Source organism: Galendromus occidentalis, unplaced genomic scaffold (genome assembly GCF_000255335.2).
Source record: "Galendromus occidentalis unplaced genomic scaffold, Mocc_1.1 scf7180000077446, whole genome shotgun sequence".
Taxonomy (NCBI): domain Eukaryota; kingdom Metazoa; phylum Arthropoda; class Arachnida; order Mesostigmata; family Phytoseiidae; genus Galendromus; species Galendromus occidentalis.
In genome coordinates this window covers 1,130,427-1,147,270 of record NW_003805434.1, presented here as the reverse complement: position 1 = coordinate 1,147,270, position 16,844 = coordinate 1,130,427, and the positions used below count along the sequence as shown (strand labels likewise).

General features: G+C 49.5%; 1 protein-coding gene across 1 annotated transcript; it reads right to left on the bottom strand.

The window, feature by feature from the left end:
* Nucleotides 1-13,001: 13,001 nt before the first annotated feature.
* On the bottom strand, nt 13,002-15,000 carry LOC100899469 (CCAAT/enhancer-binding protein delta-like). Its single transcript, XM_029111528.1, has 3 exons — nt 14,923-15,000; nt 13,906-14,868; nt 13,002-13,109 (listed from the first exon to the last, which is right to left on the bottom strand). Exons 1-3 carry the CDS (start codon nt 14,998-15,000, stop codon nt 13,002-13,004), a joined length of 1,149 nt encoding a protein of 382 aa, XP_028967361.1.
* Nucleotides 15,001-16,844: the final 1,844 nt, after the last annotated feature.

The following is a 16,844-nucleotide window of genomic DNA, read 5'->3' as shown; positions in this document are numbered from 1 at the left end:
TTCGAGAATTGTGTCAAGGGGTTTCTAATCGCCGATCCACGACCGTCCGCCGAATTCTTCGTATCGATCGGAGCTTCACTTCGAATCTGTTTAATGAATCGAGAGAATCTCCAGATCTTCCCCGGAGAGCCGATACAGCTCCCGAGTCCGTACAAGCAGACCGACGCGGCGCTCGATCAGGCGTCGACCATCAAGTAATTTGTAATTCCACTTCCGCGACTGTTTTTCTTTCCATTTCTTCTCGAATGTATTCCACGCGTTACGAAATTATGCTAAAAGCGTCCGGAATGCTTGACTTCCCCACGGTATTGAGCCCCGTACCGAAATATAGATTCGTACCTTACGTAGATCGTATACACAACGCTTGGATTGCGTTCTCGCGAGATATCTGGGTATCTCCGTCGATCATAAACCCTAGTTCTGATTTCTGGAACCCGTCGCCGGCGATTCCATCGACGTGGACGTTCCGCTTGGGATCGATCAACGCCTTGATCTCCACGTGGAGATATCTTCGTCTAATCCGTCCCGATCGTTCTCGCATGATAATGCGTCTGTCACCACGTTTTCGCGAATCCGGTCATTAGACGCGTGATGACGACGATTTCACTCGAGGTTTATGTCGCCTTCGCGGAGGCGGCAGCGCCTGCTCCCGCAGCGATGAACTTCGAGAGCAACTAGAAGAGCTTGTTTAATGACCGGCCTCGAATGATGACCTGACGCGGCCACTGACTCTACCCACGTATATTTCGGGTCTGGTGAGATTCGCTGTCACCGTTGTATAGTATCACTGGACTCAACTAGTAGAATCGCAGATTCAAGACAGGTTAGCGAACTCTCGCAGCCTCGGCATTCTGAGCTCTCTATCGAAGACCATCACAGTCAAAGACACCAAGACATCAAAGCATCCGCGAATCGGCGGTCCGTGAGCGAGTCGACGGTGATACGACCAACTGAGTCGATCAGCAGCCAGTCCATGAGCTTCTGCGGATCTTTCGGGGAGAAACTCGGCGGAGGATCTTTTGTCTTCTTCCTTTCAAGCTAACTTACTGACCCGTCCCGGAGGATAATTATCAAGAATTCATCCATAGATGAGGATCAATTATTATTGAAATCGAATCCTCCGAGTCGTTCCCGGGTTTGAATCAATGTTCCGATCCAATACAAGGAGTTCGCTATTCCTGGCACCGAAAATCCTAGGGGAGCGGAACCGACTACGTCGTCATCAAGCGCGGTCGATCACACGTGCGCGGAGTCTTGGTCCTCATCGTCACTTTCTTCGTCTCCGTTGTTGCCGTCGTTGATGTCTGTCCTTAACCTTAGCCCGGTGCCGGCCGGCTGAATAGTTAGCCCGTGAAGCCGATGGTAATAACGCGTCATGCCGGTCGGCAGCGCCGGTGCGGAGCTCGGCTGGCGAGCCGGTCAGCGGGTCGACTCGTAGTTTGGTTGGTTAGCTGACTGACTGACTGGCTGACTGGTCATAGTGGAATCGTGAATGACGTGGCCGGCGGCAGGGTCGGAGCTGGTGAGGTTGTGTTTACAGCTCGAGGCTCAAGAACACTTTTGCAGACTTTCAGCCGGTTTCGTAATACGGTGCGACCCAGTCAGCTGAGCGTATTTTTAGCGTGTCTTCAGTCGCTTGAACGGACCGCCGCTGCCGCCACCAACGACGACGACAACAACGAGGCTTTGGTTGTTGCGAAGTGTTTGGTGCATTGTGGGGCTAATTTCGGGTGCTCCCTCACACTATAGCCACCACCACTAGCGCTGATGCCGCTCTTGGTGCAGGATCTTTTAGGACTTTGGCTGCCGATGGTGGCTGACGGATAGGATGGTTGCCTTCGGATTGCCGTAGTGCAACGCTCGGAAACGGGAACGCACAATCGTCTCCCAGCCAACCACACTAGAGAAAGATCCAGAGAAAAACAGGCGGTGCAACGAGATCATGATATTGGTCTGGGCAAAGCAATGGGCAGGTCTCCTGGTCGATGAGCAGCAGGGAAATAATTATTATTTCTGCTCGGGCTGTATCGGAGTGCCATCGATTGGGGCCGGGGAAATTCGGACGAGCTTCTCCGTCGTGTTCTTCCGACTTACCCCCTGATACTCTTCGCAGGGACAGGTGTCATGTGTCGCACCGGGGGTTCAAATTCGACTCGGTCACTTGATCCAGACTGGGAACCGCACGCTCGCGGACTTGGATCGAAGCTTGGTGCTTCACGCAGTAGGCCAGGAGATAATTTGTTGTCGAGTGTTAATCCCGTCAGTAGCACAAGTCGGTGACTTGTTGGTCGAGGTTGGATTAGGTGCTGTGCAAAGCAGACGTGTTAATATTTAACTTCAACTCGCAGCTCAGACTACTCGGCCGAGTCGACGGACTCTCGGCAAGACTCCTGGAATCCTTTTCGAGTTGAGGCCAGCTTGTGTATTTTTTTTCGTTACTCAGGAAGCGTGCCGAGCATGATATACACGGATACAAATACTGCTTGCTCGAGTAGAAGCCGTGAAAGTTCCTTGGGATTCGGCTCAGGAGTGCTTAGCTAATATAACTGCTACCAGGAATCACCTGGAGGGTCCTTGCGTCGATCAGATGTCAGAGGGCTCTTCTTGCGAGCTCATCTGGGGAACGACGAGACAGCGGCTCCATTGATCGCCATCCGTTCGAAATTCCTCCGGAGACCCGAATCGAAGGCTGGAAGCTTGAAAATCCTCGTTTGAGGACCCAGAGCTCGTCTGTGGGGTGGGATAATCCACATTGACAACGCCTGCTCTCATCGCTTTCTCCTTCTACATATTCGTTCCCAAAGTGCGGCAATTTTCGACTCCGGAGGCTTCGGATCCTCGACCCCTAGACCACATCGGCTCCTCGAGTAATTAAAGCGGAGGGTCGAATCAATGACAACACCTCGGAATTGCATCCACAATAACATCAGGCAGCTATGGAATGAATGCGGGTCCGGACATTATTGTTAGCCTCCTCGACTCACCTGGTGTTTCCGAGCCTGGTTCCTGCGTTGTCCGCCTCCGAACAGAGTCGGGAAGTTTCTTCAGATCGCTCCTTGTTCTATGGTGAGCAAGGGGGGGGTGTCACCGTACAATTACCTTGACATATCGACTCTGCATGTGATTAGGGTAGTTCTGATGATTATTTTCGCAATCGTGACAGTGGAGACTGCTCATCAGGAAGAGGGAAGCTGCAAATAATGCCGTCCGGAGTCGACCTCCTTGCCTTCGCTCCGCAATATTCTCTGAAATATGAGACCCCGATGCATACGAACTCCTCGACCGAAATTCCGACTAGAGATATTGAAAATGACGTTTCGTGAGGATTTAAGAGCTTTATTAATTTGATTCGGTTTCTAAGAGTATCAATTGCAATTGTGATCGTAACTTCTCCATTATATTCGGCCAATGGTTTGTATCGGTCATGTTTTGTATCGAATTATATTCTTTCTCCGAAGTAAACATTTTGTTTTCTCACGACAGCAGTGTCTTGCATTTTTTCATGACTCTATGGTATGTACAAAACGGAAAAATAAATTCTATATTTTCACTTCCCTCAACTCCGAGTCGTAGGTCATTATTTCCCACTATTTATTATCGGCATTGCCATTATTATCATCGTCATTATTGTAAATGGTAGAGCTAGTTCTTCGTATTCGTATTACCGATAGTAGGATTAGTTTTGTTGCTAGTTTGTTGCTGTGGTTGAAAATCCTGTGGCGATAATTGTTTTGTATTGTAGTTCTGTCGTTGGGGCTCTTTTGGTTCTGGGGGAGCAAGGTTCCCGCCAAGGCGGAAACCTTGAGATCATCCCGGATTCGAAATCGAGAGTCTGCTCCCCATGTCTCCCATGAGGGGCTCACTTCTCCCAGCATGATGGAAAACAAAATATCGTTCCCGATCCTGTGTCGAGCCGTACGAACCAGCAGAGGATCCTCCGACGTGGATTGTACAACTCATCTGCCGGGGAGAATTTACGGATCATTAACTAAAACGGGATCCAGAATCCGAAAACTTTTCTTAGAGGGACGTCAGGTGATGTAAGATGGTCGGAGTGATGTGTAACTTCGGAGAATCCTGAGTCATCATTTGCTTTGATGTCGCTTGCGCGAGGAGTTGCCTTGCTTCGGAGTTAGTCTAGTTGTTTTTCTAGTTTTTCTCTGTGTTTCTGTTTTGTGTCTTGTGATCGTTTGTCGCAGGAGGGGCGCTCGTATTTGTTAGTCTGTAATTGTGTGTGTGTGAGGATCAGTTGCGTCTAAGCTATTTTGTGGCTTCAATCCGAATCAAGTTAGTTCTCCGCAAAGCACCTCGACTAATCACTGCTACGAACTTAAGTCAGTCGGGTGAGCTTGTTTAAACTGATGCGTATCCTCGGCCTTAGAGCACATGTTGTTGTTGGTAGTGATACCTCTCTGTCTGTCCGCTCTCACTGCGTCTTCCCTTGTCTTCCTTCGCTTTTGAGAGTCCTTGCCTCTATTCTTGTTCTGTCTCGAGTCCGAACCGAAGTCGTTTCTCTCAGTGCCGTTTCGGCACTCATTGTCACGGACGCGGTAGCAGCAGCAGTGGCGGCGACGACGACGGCATTGAAGTCGTTCGTCCGAGACAACCGCTTGCCGTCGTTCCCGCCTTCTGCTGCTTCACAGCAATCTCGAGTGAATCCGAAACGAATGAAATCCTTTCCTGTTTGAACATTTCTCGGAATCAACAGCTGAACCCCGAGTCCAAGTCTTTCGTCGGTTGGTCAAATGTTTTTTCTTCTTTACGTACGCGCATTATACATCTGCTTTCGCTTTTCCCCTGCATCCGATCTGCATACTGCATTCTTAGCCGCTTCATAAACAACTTTTGCAACAACGCTACGGTGTCAATACTGCAAGTCCAACATCTTTCCAGGTCCCATTATTATCACAGTTCTGTCCGAGAGCCTTGACTCTTTTTCGAGAGCAAGGCTCGAGCCCATCTCGAAATTGTCGTGTCTGTCTTGTACCTTCAATCAAATCTTCCTGTCAACAGTCCTTGTGAACAATTCTTGTCTCTTAGTCTACGTGTGGCACGCTTTCGGCATCGTTTGACCGAGTCGTCGCAGGGACAAGCACCGTCCTTGCGGGCTCTTCGATCCGTTTTCTACTTCTCCTTGTTCGTCTCCCTCGCTTATCACAGGCACAGGCTTAAACGCCGTAAAAGACGATCGGATACCGGTTCCCCCGATGTCGTCCTCGAGTCCGTCTCGAAAGACTCCTGCTCCTTCAATTGTATGCGCTGTTGAACACTGAGAATTCCTCGCTCCCGGAAGACAACATCAGGAGAACGATACGAAGATAGTTCCGACGAATAGCTAAGCATTTAAACAAACCACAATGTATATTTGTCATAGTCATGTAGCACGAATATCTGCTGAATTAAAAAGTCTGTTTCATCATCTCCCTTTAGATCACTTTCGGTTGCTTCGTGTAAAGTCATATCGTTCCTCTGCTAGTTATCTCCACCATCGGAAAAACATCAACACCGATCTTCCATGTTGTCGCTCCTTCTTCGCTGTGAAGCCACCCGACGTGTATACTGTCAGGATTTTCATTCCTTGGAAATCATGCTGTATGGAGTATGTTCAAGTTCGTATAATAATAATGAGAATATCGGATATAATACTGATATAGAATAATCAAAATTCGAGTTAAAAGTTGTTGTTGTTGTTAAGCTACTGTTGTCTCGGTTCCGCAATATTACTCATTGTAGGTGTCTCGTGGTGAACCGTTTAAATTCTCATCTGAAGTGTTTCAATCACCGTAAGCAACACTGATCGTTTCGATCATCATTAGAATATTCGGTATTCTTTCTCATTTGTATTCGTCGCTCTGATACGGGTGAAAACTCCGACCAGACCTCGGGATCACTAATGTGAGCGACGTAGACAAGAATCCAGTCTGAGAATTCACTCCTGAGTTCTTGAGAAAAATTTGACGCCGAGGCTAGATCGAGGCCTTCACGAATTGATTCACTCGATATCCTAGTTTTCATGCTCTTCGATATCTGGGGAGGTCTGGAGCGTTAGAGGAGAGGGGGCTATCGATCCTATCAGTCTATATCATGACCCGCTCACCGTAAGTTGTGAAGTCTCTCTTTACAGACAAGAAGACAAATATTCATGATTGATTCATTGATTGGTTCACGGTTACCCTTAGTCTCGATTCTCAAATTGATTCAAGTCACAAGAGCGCTTGTGGAAGGAGCGCGTAGATTACTTGTAAAGGTGTTTCGCAAATTATTCGCTGTGATGATCTCGCACTCGACACTGTGGAGGAGGCTCTTAAGTTCAGGAGCGGTGATACCGATTCCTCCACGCTCATGAATGAAAGATCGGCGGGGTTTAGCAAAACATTCTCAACAGAGACGCTCGCTCTCTTTCTCTCGCAGTCGTTCCTCAGATCGATGAGACTTTGGAGAGACTTTATTCTCCCATTCTCCACTCCGGTCTGTGAATCAGCGTGCGACTGATTCTTTTTTTGCTCTGAGTCGTCAGGCTCAAGTATGATGGAAATCAACGAGCGCGCCCCGCCGAAATACATTGATCTCCTTCGTCCCGAGAAAACGGCTCGGTGAGAGTCCCAACGAATCGACGTCCCGTCTCTGGGAACCGCATCGCATCAGACTTCGGGATCGTGCATCCCATTGAATCTTCGCATTTTTTCGACTCTATCGATAGAACAGCAATCTGTCCCCGATTCCATGAGGACTCTGCATTCGGTGTTGTGTATTGAATCTTCGCTGATCACGCCAAGCTCTGAATTCCATCGGCTGTCTTCAGGCTCAACAAGATTCAGATCGATGTTCGCGCTTGACGGAGCGAGAAGAGAGACGACAATGATTCTCTTCGCTTCAGCCTTAGGAGAAGAGGAACGGCAGTTCGTCTGCGATCGTCCTCATCATCCGTCTCCGTCAAGCTCAAGGAGTACATTGGCTCCGCGGCTTCATGCGGCCCTCCGGAGTCGGACTTTTCCGGTGCCTCCGTTCCCGCGGGCTCTCCTCAGTGAGACGGCCGCGTGCCGGAGAAAAATCTTGTCGGAAGCGATCCTTCCGAGGTGGATGCGAATATCAGTAAAAAAACCGGGCAATCCCAGCTGCCGTGGCCTGCCTGGGAATTTTTCCACCAGGATCGAAGCGTGAGCTCGACGGTGAGTTCGGACGCTAATCGGCTTTTTTCCTAGCGCAGCCCCTTGCTCACGTGTCACGTGTTCCGGACCTTGCAGTATGAGTCTTGGACGTATCCATAGATTCCGCGTAAATATCCGGTTCTTTGTGTAGAAAAGTGAGTTTCTGGTGCATTCTAGACCGTGTCAGGACTTATAGTGATTCTGGTACTTCGTACCCCCGCTGCCACCAACAGCATCTCGATCCGAACGGATGCGTCTGCGTTTTGAGGAGAACTCATCCCAGGATTCATCAATCGGGAATGGCTCGAGCGCGCGGCTCCCTCATTCCCATCGAGAGACTCCGCTGGAGAATTTCCGCAGGGGAGTCTGTACGCGCCATTTCCAAGCTTGAGCGCTGCTGATCCGGGGAGGTCCAGGAGGAACTCTGCTACTTGGGCGCCCACTGTGCGACGAGGATAAGATTCTGTTGCTGTACGAAATAGGTAGTGGCTTGCTTTCCGCGAATCGGACACCGACGCTGCGTGTCGACGTCCCTTCGGCAGTGTTCCGTGAAAGAAACACGCCTCATGGAAACGCCGGTTTTCCGGAAAAATTGGAGCGCATGAAACTCCCCCTTTCTGGCTATGTACATCGCACCCTACGTGATGAGCTCCGGGTATGAGCACCCGAGTATTTCGGCTTCCAACCACCGGTTCATCCATCCCTGGAGAGCAGTTGAGGGAAGAATTGATCGTAACTTTCAGAAGGGACGGGCTCGACTCGAAACGGAGTCAAATCGCCGCTGAATTGTGATGCACACGGTAAGTGTCCGGCACACCGTATCGTCGAAGATGAGCCGGCTCTGCGGCGATCTAATCCGAAACAGGGATAATTAAAGGGATGATTTGTGCGGGAGCCTATTGTCAGAGCGTCCGAGAGGCATTGCTCCAGTGAGCTGCATAAGAAACTAGGGAGTTCGGGAATTCCGGGAGGAATATGTAACGGTTAGTGTTCTCAGTTCAGATTTCCGCTCGGAGTTCGTCGTCGTCTCCTGTTTCGTATATACTGCCGACACAACGCGGACAGGCCGCTATGATAATTGGAGGAATGTATAATAGTTGCTGCCTGATATACCCTTGGACACATATTGTACGTAAGAGTAGTCCGTTGAAATGAAATACATATGAAGAGAACGTGAGTGAACGAAGAACTCCGATAAATGGTGTGAGCTTTCAGCGAGGACAAATGAAGTACTGTCCACTTTCTGCGACCTACTTCACGATGATGGTGAACTCAGAAGGCTGAGTGACGGAGAGGCTAGTCTCGGTAAATAGGCTTTCACTCTTTCAATAGAGGCAGGTAAATGGCTTTGTAACGTCTTCACCCACTGTATCCTTCATAACAAGAGCTCGATCTGTATAAAAAGTCCTGTAGCGTAATTATTGTGTATCATCTCTCGGATGCTCAAGGAAGATATCTCTATGATTTCAAGGATGCCGTTCGCTACCCGTATGATTCATTGCGGACCTCTTCAACGAGAGAACTCAACGATGGAAAGCACGACTGAAACAAGAAAATCTCTAACGAAGAAAAACCAAACAAAACTTATAAACTCAAAATTCAACTGAAGTAACATTTATTGAAACGTCCAATCTCTCATAAGTTGCGAGTCATCAGTGACATCCACCGTGACAGAAATCATTCTCAAGTTTTGTCTGCGAGTCACTTGATGTGAAGTATTGAATTTCTGTATGTTTTCCTCAATAATATTCCGTAAGTTTGCTCTCAACTTCATAACAAAATATACTTATTAATTATAAATTCTCATATAATATATATATATTTATATAATATACGCCCGGAGTTTTAAGCCGTCTTCTATGAGCATCACCAGGACGGAAACTTCGCGGCCGTAATCATCGGCGTTTTCATCCAGATCATACTTCTCACTTCATTGTGATCTGATCATCGGTCTTCCGTGACATGTTACTACCTAAAAGTGTGTCTTAGAAAAATAATATTTTTCTTCTTCGTAACAAATTCTCGCTGATCATCTCCGACCCGAGCCCAGGCGTGATCTCACGCGAGCTCGGATCGGGCAGGTTCCACTAGTGTACAAAGAAATGTAGTCGAATCATTCGCCTCAATCTCGCAGAACCCGTCATTCGCGATACCGGGCGGGTCAATCGAGCCCAATACGAGTATAAGTCCTCGTGTTTGCGTGTTATTTGAGCGGTTCCGAAGTAGTCATTCATTTGAAAGAGAGGTCTGTTCGGATCTCATCTTGAACTGTTTCGTTTGTGAGTACGATATTTCTGCCACTGTCGGTTTTGGTTCATGTCGGATTTGTCGAAAATAATCGATTTTATTTCTAGCTGTCGTCCGGATCAGAGGTAAAAATTTGAAAACCAAGCAATGAATTTCATCCGCTCAGAGTAACGTCTGGTAGCCTCGGGACATCTTAAAGTCTCCGGTACATAGAGGACGAACTCGGAGTTTCGGAACTTCAAAGATTCGAGCTTCACGCCTGCTTGAGCTCCGGAACCGAAAAAATCCTTCTGAGTCCTTGACGAGTCACGGCTTCAAATTTATCCGGAGAGGGGGCCTCGTTCGAATGCAAAATCATGGTCAGTTCAATCGATGGATCTACTGCTCGTGACTGAGATTCCTCTCATTTCGATCAGGAGTTTCGTACGTGAAGATATCGTATTTATTTAATTCGACAAGATGGGAAATAAAAAGGGTATAGTATGCTCTCTTTGGATCGTGGGATGTGTGGTGGTAGTGGGATCGTGTGGTTGATGTCGGGTGCTTTTTCCACGGACGGGTGCCCGTCTCGATTTGTACAGGGGGTGAAGGTGCCGGGTCGGCATTTTGCTTTGTACAGAAGACATGGAGAAATATAACAGTAAAGGGAGACTGTGGATCGATATTCTGACGATGCAAGCAGAAGCGTGCACCTCAACACCATATCGGTTCGTCGGGAAAAGGAGGCTCGAATGGTGAGTTCGGTCTCGGAGGTAATTTTCGTGATGAATGGATATCGGCAAAACGCGGAGCGTATCGCGAAGCAACGCTCCGATGATTCGAATTCTCAAATGGAAAATACGAATTCAGTGGTCTCCGACCGTGGCACCGGACCGACCGAGTGCTCCAGTCCGAAGGGAGCACGTTCTGCTAGATACTACTCGCAGATACTTCTTTCTGCGCAGTGTACTTCTCGGAGCGTATATCCTCAGTAGTCAACAATTGTGGGATCGAGCACCGCTCAAGCCATCCAACGAGCCTCCACCCTCATTAACAAACGAACGAATCGTGGACGTTGGGCGTCGAAATTTCATCGCAACAGGCCTTCATCCTGTGTCACAATGTGGGTTCAAGAAATGGTTGTTGTTGTTGTTTTTGTTGATGGTTTAATCGATGTGGTTCTCTGTTGTTCCGTTGTTGTTTCTGATGCTCAGCGCATGTCGTACAGCATGAAGAACATGTCGTGGTGGTATGCGAATAGTTCTTGACGGGGAAATTCAGGAGGAATTGAATCGAACCAAGCGTTTCATCCGAGTTCGTTCGAAAAACCAAGGGACTCATCGAAAATTATAAATCATCGTTTTCATCTCTATCAATTGTTCGCCTTTCTCTCTCTTTCATACATAGGTTCTCATCAACTGGCTGCGTAAGGCAGTGGATTATTGTGGATCGTATATGGAAACGATAGAAAAACTAACGACACTGGTGGTAAGGTTCGATAGAACCAAACCGTAAAATCATAATCACCGCACTCAAAAAAATACAAGTGAGGAAAAGATTCGCTATTCCAGCAATATCATAAGGACAGGAGTCGAATCGAAGTCAAAGTGGTCGGGTCGATCTCTATGTGTGCAACATTTTCGAAATCGACCGAGAGTTGTTGTTGTTACCTTGTTGCTCTTCAAAAACTTCTTCTCGTTTCGTCTTTGTAACTGTGAATCATTCAACTAGTTGGTGAAGTCAACGCTTGTTCAGCTGACGGTACGAATATGGCCGTGGATGGTGTTCACGCGCTATTGATGTCGATGATGTCAAGTGGCCGTCTTTCCAGTAATTACTATCTCTACCGATGTTGGATCGAATCAAAAAAGTCAAGCAAATTCCAGCATTATCAAGCGTCCATCGGATGGCCGAGTTATAAAGGGTTTCGCTATCACATCTCTGGATCTAAATTTTTCTCTCCCCCTTCCCCTGCTCGACTGTGGTAAATTGTTTCGAGGATCGCGATAATTTCAGAAAAGCGAACTCTGGTTCAGCCCCAGCTGGAATGCTGTGCTATCTTTTCGTTCGAGCTCCGAGAGTATGCCTATTCGCGAGCTCCTGATGATTTCGGGATTGTGTTCCGAACCAACAGAAACCCTGGTTCGTTTCTCCTCAGACTCCCGGGAAACGAGTTCTCTCTGCGGAAGGGGAACTCAACGTGTCTGGCTACCGAGTAGCAAACAAACATACCAGAATCCATTTTCGAGAAAAAACGCGTTGTCGTTGTTCCTTGTTCGAAGAAACTCACGAGAAACCAAAGATATGAAATGGCTTTTTGGTCAGTAAATCACCCATCAATGAAGTTGATCTTCATGTATCGTCGTCAATGACGTCGTCGTCGTGATAGACGTCACGGTCGTTTTCGTCGGTTGAATATTCGTTACTGCTGTTATTGTGACTAGATTAGGCAGATCTGCTCGAAATCTCAGCCTCGTCTTCGCGGGAACCGATGAACGATTGCACGCTTAAATCTTCCGAGAATGCTTTTGTTTGCTCGAGTTTTCCAGAAATCGCTTCGACTTCAAACAAGAGATAAGACTGTGGTCTTTCCACGCTTTTAACGGAACAGGTGATCGCGGCCGCTTCCGGATACTTGGGACATTTCAGGAAACGTCTTGAGTGCGAAAGGACCGGTCATCCGATCGAATTTCCAGGATTCGGGTAACGTGCGCAGAGCAAGCGTTTTCACGCAGCTCCAACGTGTCGGGATAGGGAAACCATGTCTACGTGATTCTACGTGGGTGAATCAAAATCAAAAATGTTCTTATCTCTTGTTGATATGCTGCTGGCGACGATCGACTCTTCGATAGTTTCTCGCTCTGAAGATCGTCGGATTCCAGTAGAACTCGTTGTCGGGATCGATGGATCGATGAATGATGGAAGTCAAGCTTGACGCAGTCTTTCAGGAAACTCACTGATGTTGTTTTTGTTTTTTTGTTGTTGTTGTTGTTGCTGCCACTGCTGCTGTTGTCATTGTTATTGTTGCTGTTCGATTCAATGTTGCTCTTGTTGTTGCGACTGATGATGTCGGTAACCTCCGCCGGGAACTCCTCCGTCGTTTATCGGGGCCGATGTAGTTGAGGCCGATGGACCGTCGTACTGAAGTCCGACGAAGTCCCTTACTACGACGCGTTCGACCACCGTTCGCCCGCCGATCTACGCGTTGGGAAGACACCACCTGGGTGGGGAGAACAGTTGCTGCTGTTGATGGATCGAATGCTGCTGTTGTTGTTGTTGTTGTTGAAGCTGCACCCCGCTAGCTGCAGGTCCCCCTGGCGGCCCATAGACTCCAACGACGTTCCCCGTTGACGCCACAATGCCCTGTGTGGACTGGAGCGTATTCCGGTTGCTGAGATCGAGACTTCCCAAACCGTTCAGAGAACCAGTCGTTGCCGCTATCGACGACGATGAAGTCATCGACGGCGCCGATAGGTTTGCGGAATTCATTCTCACTGCGGCTGTGGAAGCCGCCGCCGCCGTCGTCGACGTCGCGTGGCGTGAATTTTGGGAAGGTGTTGCAACTGTAAGCGGAAACGGGGAAACTGTCGAGGGAAAGCCCAAGAACCTCGGGGGGGTTCCTTGCGGTCAGTAATGATCAGGTGGGCCCATGTGGAGCGAACGGGCGAGTTCCGAATCCACGTTCTCGGGGGGGACTCCGACATTTGTTAGCAACGATTTGAGCACAGTCAGTTCCTGAAACGACACAGAGAGAAGCCACCAAGGGGAACTCAGTTAGAATCTTGTACACGCCGGATCCAATAAACTTTCGCATGCTGTTACTGTAGGAGGCTACGGAGAGCGGGACTTCCGTCCGATTATGTTCGTGCATGGGTTAGCTGTCGCAGTGACGAGGATAGGATCCCTCTACACTGCTCCCGATGCCGGGTTCACGCAGATCTTATGAGAGGTGACTACACTCGGTAATTCGTGAGAGACACAGATCGAAACCGTCCCAGTTTTCGGTGCGTTAGAAGGAGAGAAAACTTTGCCCTCCTACAATCAGTGTCGCCGTGAGCTGACGATCGTTGTCTGAATACGGGTTAGCCGAAGGATTGTCGGGGGTATCCCTTCTGATCCAGACATGCATTCAGACGCCGATCAGAAGACCGAGATTGGGCAACGAGAAGCCGAATCACAAGCGAGCCTTCCTAATGTTAATAGAGCAACTCGTTCTCGAAACGATGAAGACCACCGCATGCCACCCTCCGGAAGCTGTTCCACCGTACCTCGGTACATGATGATGGAGCAACGCTCGACGGACTAAGACTGGTTTCTACTATTGATAAGGAGATCAGACTCGACAGAAAGTAAAGGAATAAATCTATCTATCGCGGAGAAAGCTAGGAGCACACTTAAGCGAATCGTGCGTCGGACACGAGGAGAAAAGAGAGGGACAGGAGGAATTCTTAATCCAGTGCAAGGGATAAAGGAGCGATGACGCTTTCCGAGTAGTCTCGTGAGCGGTGAGCGTTCGAGGAGGTATTCTTACCTTGGTGAGCATCTCGACCTTCTTTCTGAGGCCTTCGTTCTCGCGGTTCAACTCTGTCACTTTTCGTTCGGTGTCTCTTGTCCTCTGCTTTGCTTTTTCTCTGCTTTTCCGCACTGCTATATTGTTACGTTCCCTCCGCCTTCGATATTCCTCCGAAGTCTTGTCAACGAACTTCTTTCCAGTCTTCTGCATTAGGTTCGGCTGCTTGATATGCGCCTTATGCGCGAGCACTTGCCCGGGGAGGCCGTTGTGGCCTGCGATGGCTCCGAGATGACCGTTCTGGAGCCCCCGATGCGGCTGGTTCAGATCGTGTGAAAAGATATTCACAGGAACAGTAGGCGACGGCCGTGGTACCTGAGCCTGGTGTACGGTGTGCGAGTGCATTTGGTTGTTTCCGGCAACGTTTCCAGGCAGCCCCATCTGGCCCGCCGAAGTTCCAGATAATGCGGGGAAGGCCGCCGCGAGCAGATTTCGCCCATAGGCGGCCTCCCTGTTATAGTCGTTCTGATCCAGTGGTTCCCGTTTGATCGGTACGGCTGGAGAAGGGCTATCGAATCGGTCCGGAGACCCACTAAGCCGTTCGGTATACTGGAGATTAACCAAATTGATGCGACCGTTCCGCTGTTGCTGTTCAGTGAGCAAATCAGTGAATAGAATGTCCGATTCTCCTAAATTCGATCCCTGTGAACTTTCCGATGATTGCGAGCTTCCGAGAGACGATGCGAGTGACGCTCCTGACAAACCGTTATTCTGGGCAGCTATGAAGTTGCCTAGATCAAAGCTGCCTAGGTCTGACAGGTCCGGAACGACGCAGCCGTCCCCGAAGTCGAAGTGGTTCAGACTGCCTGAGCTCGGCACCCTGGCTGTTGTGGGGCTACTGTTAGCCGAAGTAGGGGATGAACTGGAACAGCGTTGGCCACCGGCAAACAGTGAATTGTTTGCGCCACCTGCGGCAGCCTGCTGCTGCTGCTGTTGTTGTTGTTGCTGCTGCTGCTGGTGTTGCTGCTGCTGTTGCACTTGTTGTCGTTGCTTAGGGTCTTCACCGCCGCCTCCACCGTTCACGCCTTCATATATTTGTCTGTCTGGCGAGTCCATATCGGAGCATGTTGCGGAGCAGCGCTCTCTATCCGTGGGACTTATTTTGGCGGTTCACAGGGTCGCTCTACGGGGAAATCGGCACTGCCAACTACTGCTGCCGCCGCCGCTGCTGCTGGTGCCGAGGCTGGCAGATGGATCGAAGAAGGAGCAACTCGGAGTTCTAATCGAATCACTGATTGGCTGACTGAGAGCTGAGCCACGATAAGGAGCGACGAATCTTCTAGATGTCGTCGTCCAGCCTATGGCTCTCGATATGGCCCCAAACACGCAGCCGCGAGCTTTGCAGAAGCGCGGGATAGAAGTTTTTCGTTCAGGAGGAACACAAGGCTTGCTTACCCGTCGTTGACGGAGGAGGGTTGAGTCGTTCTGTACAGATGTCGTCTCGGGCCGGCGGTAATTCTTGAGATACTGCCACCGCCGCCGTTGCTGCTGTCGTTGTTGTTGTTGTCGTCGGTGATGCTGATAACGCGTGAGACTGAGAGATGGATCGGTCCGGGAGCGATCGATTCACTGATTGATTGACTGGCCGACCGACTGATCACGAGATCGTTCGATGGCTTGCTACCGGTTTGCGGTGGTAAATATCGCTCTCCCGGCGCTGTCGATGAACTTCAAGCAAGCGAACGAGCGGGCGTGCGAGCGAGTTGTCGACTCCGATGATGACAAGCTACTCTATGCCCCTATGAGATAACAGACGTCAATCGTTGCAGTCCTCCCGACAAGTTGCCACTCACAAACAGAACTAACAGTGAAATAGATGGAACTTTTCGAAGGTTAATCCCATTGCACCGTGCACAGTTCACTGGCTAACGCACAGCACAGTGTTCTCTCCGCCGGGGTCGAAACACTAAAAGCCACCGGCCGCTGATGTAACTGTCGTCAGATGTTGTCGGATGCGCTGGGCAGAGTGATTGATTGCTTGATCGATGGATCGACCTGTTGATCGATGTTTCTAGGCGATGGAGTTCGATGGCTTGATGCTGGCGGTTTCCAACAGGAGTCCTCCGGAGATGGTAGCCGGAAGACTCTGTGTCGAGAAACGGTGATGGTTGACTCGGTATCCACACACAGTCTCTCTGATATTCGCTCGTTCGGATGGCTACCGCTAGAACTTGTTATCGAAGTACCGATGGTCCTCTGTTGTTGTTGTCGTTGTTGGTGGGTCTCTAAAAGCTGAAGCTGGAAACGATGTCGACGTTGTTGGACTAACGTCAACACGTTTGTTGTTGATGTCGATGCGATTGCGGTTGTTGTTGTTGTTGTCGTCGTTGTTGATGTTGTTGTCGATGTTGGTGCACGCACTACCTCCTAGCCTGACGATGTCTCAACACAGAATGGGCAACGGTACCACCGCTGCGGCGGGAACTGCGAAATTGCCGGCAGGCCGCGAAACCCTCGCTAACTAGTAACATCGGTGAGAGAAGCGAACCGCCCATTGGCTAGAAGCCCTCAGCTCAGGCCGGATTGGACCAGAAAGCTGTGACGTCGATCGGGGAAGGGACTCACGTGCGGCTGCTGCTGCTACCAAAGTCGAGGAATGGTTGCCCTCTCCGCGCGGATAGACCCTTCAGCTAGCCACCGCCGGCGCCGCTGCCGCCGCCATCGCCATCACTAACATCGGCAACCGCTTGCCTTACTGCTCTGTCGCCGTCAGATAGAAATTACAACAATTCGTTGTCAGAACGGAGGAGGGTAACCTGGCCTCCGTTCCTGGAGCTCTATATCATATGGAGCGCATACTGCAGAGAGGAACAATTGTGCGTATGCTCGACGCTTTACGATTGCGTGTACGCTCCACGCGTGCATTCTGGTCGCCTCTCGCGCATACGACTGCACTGCGG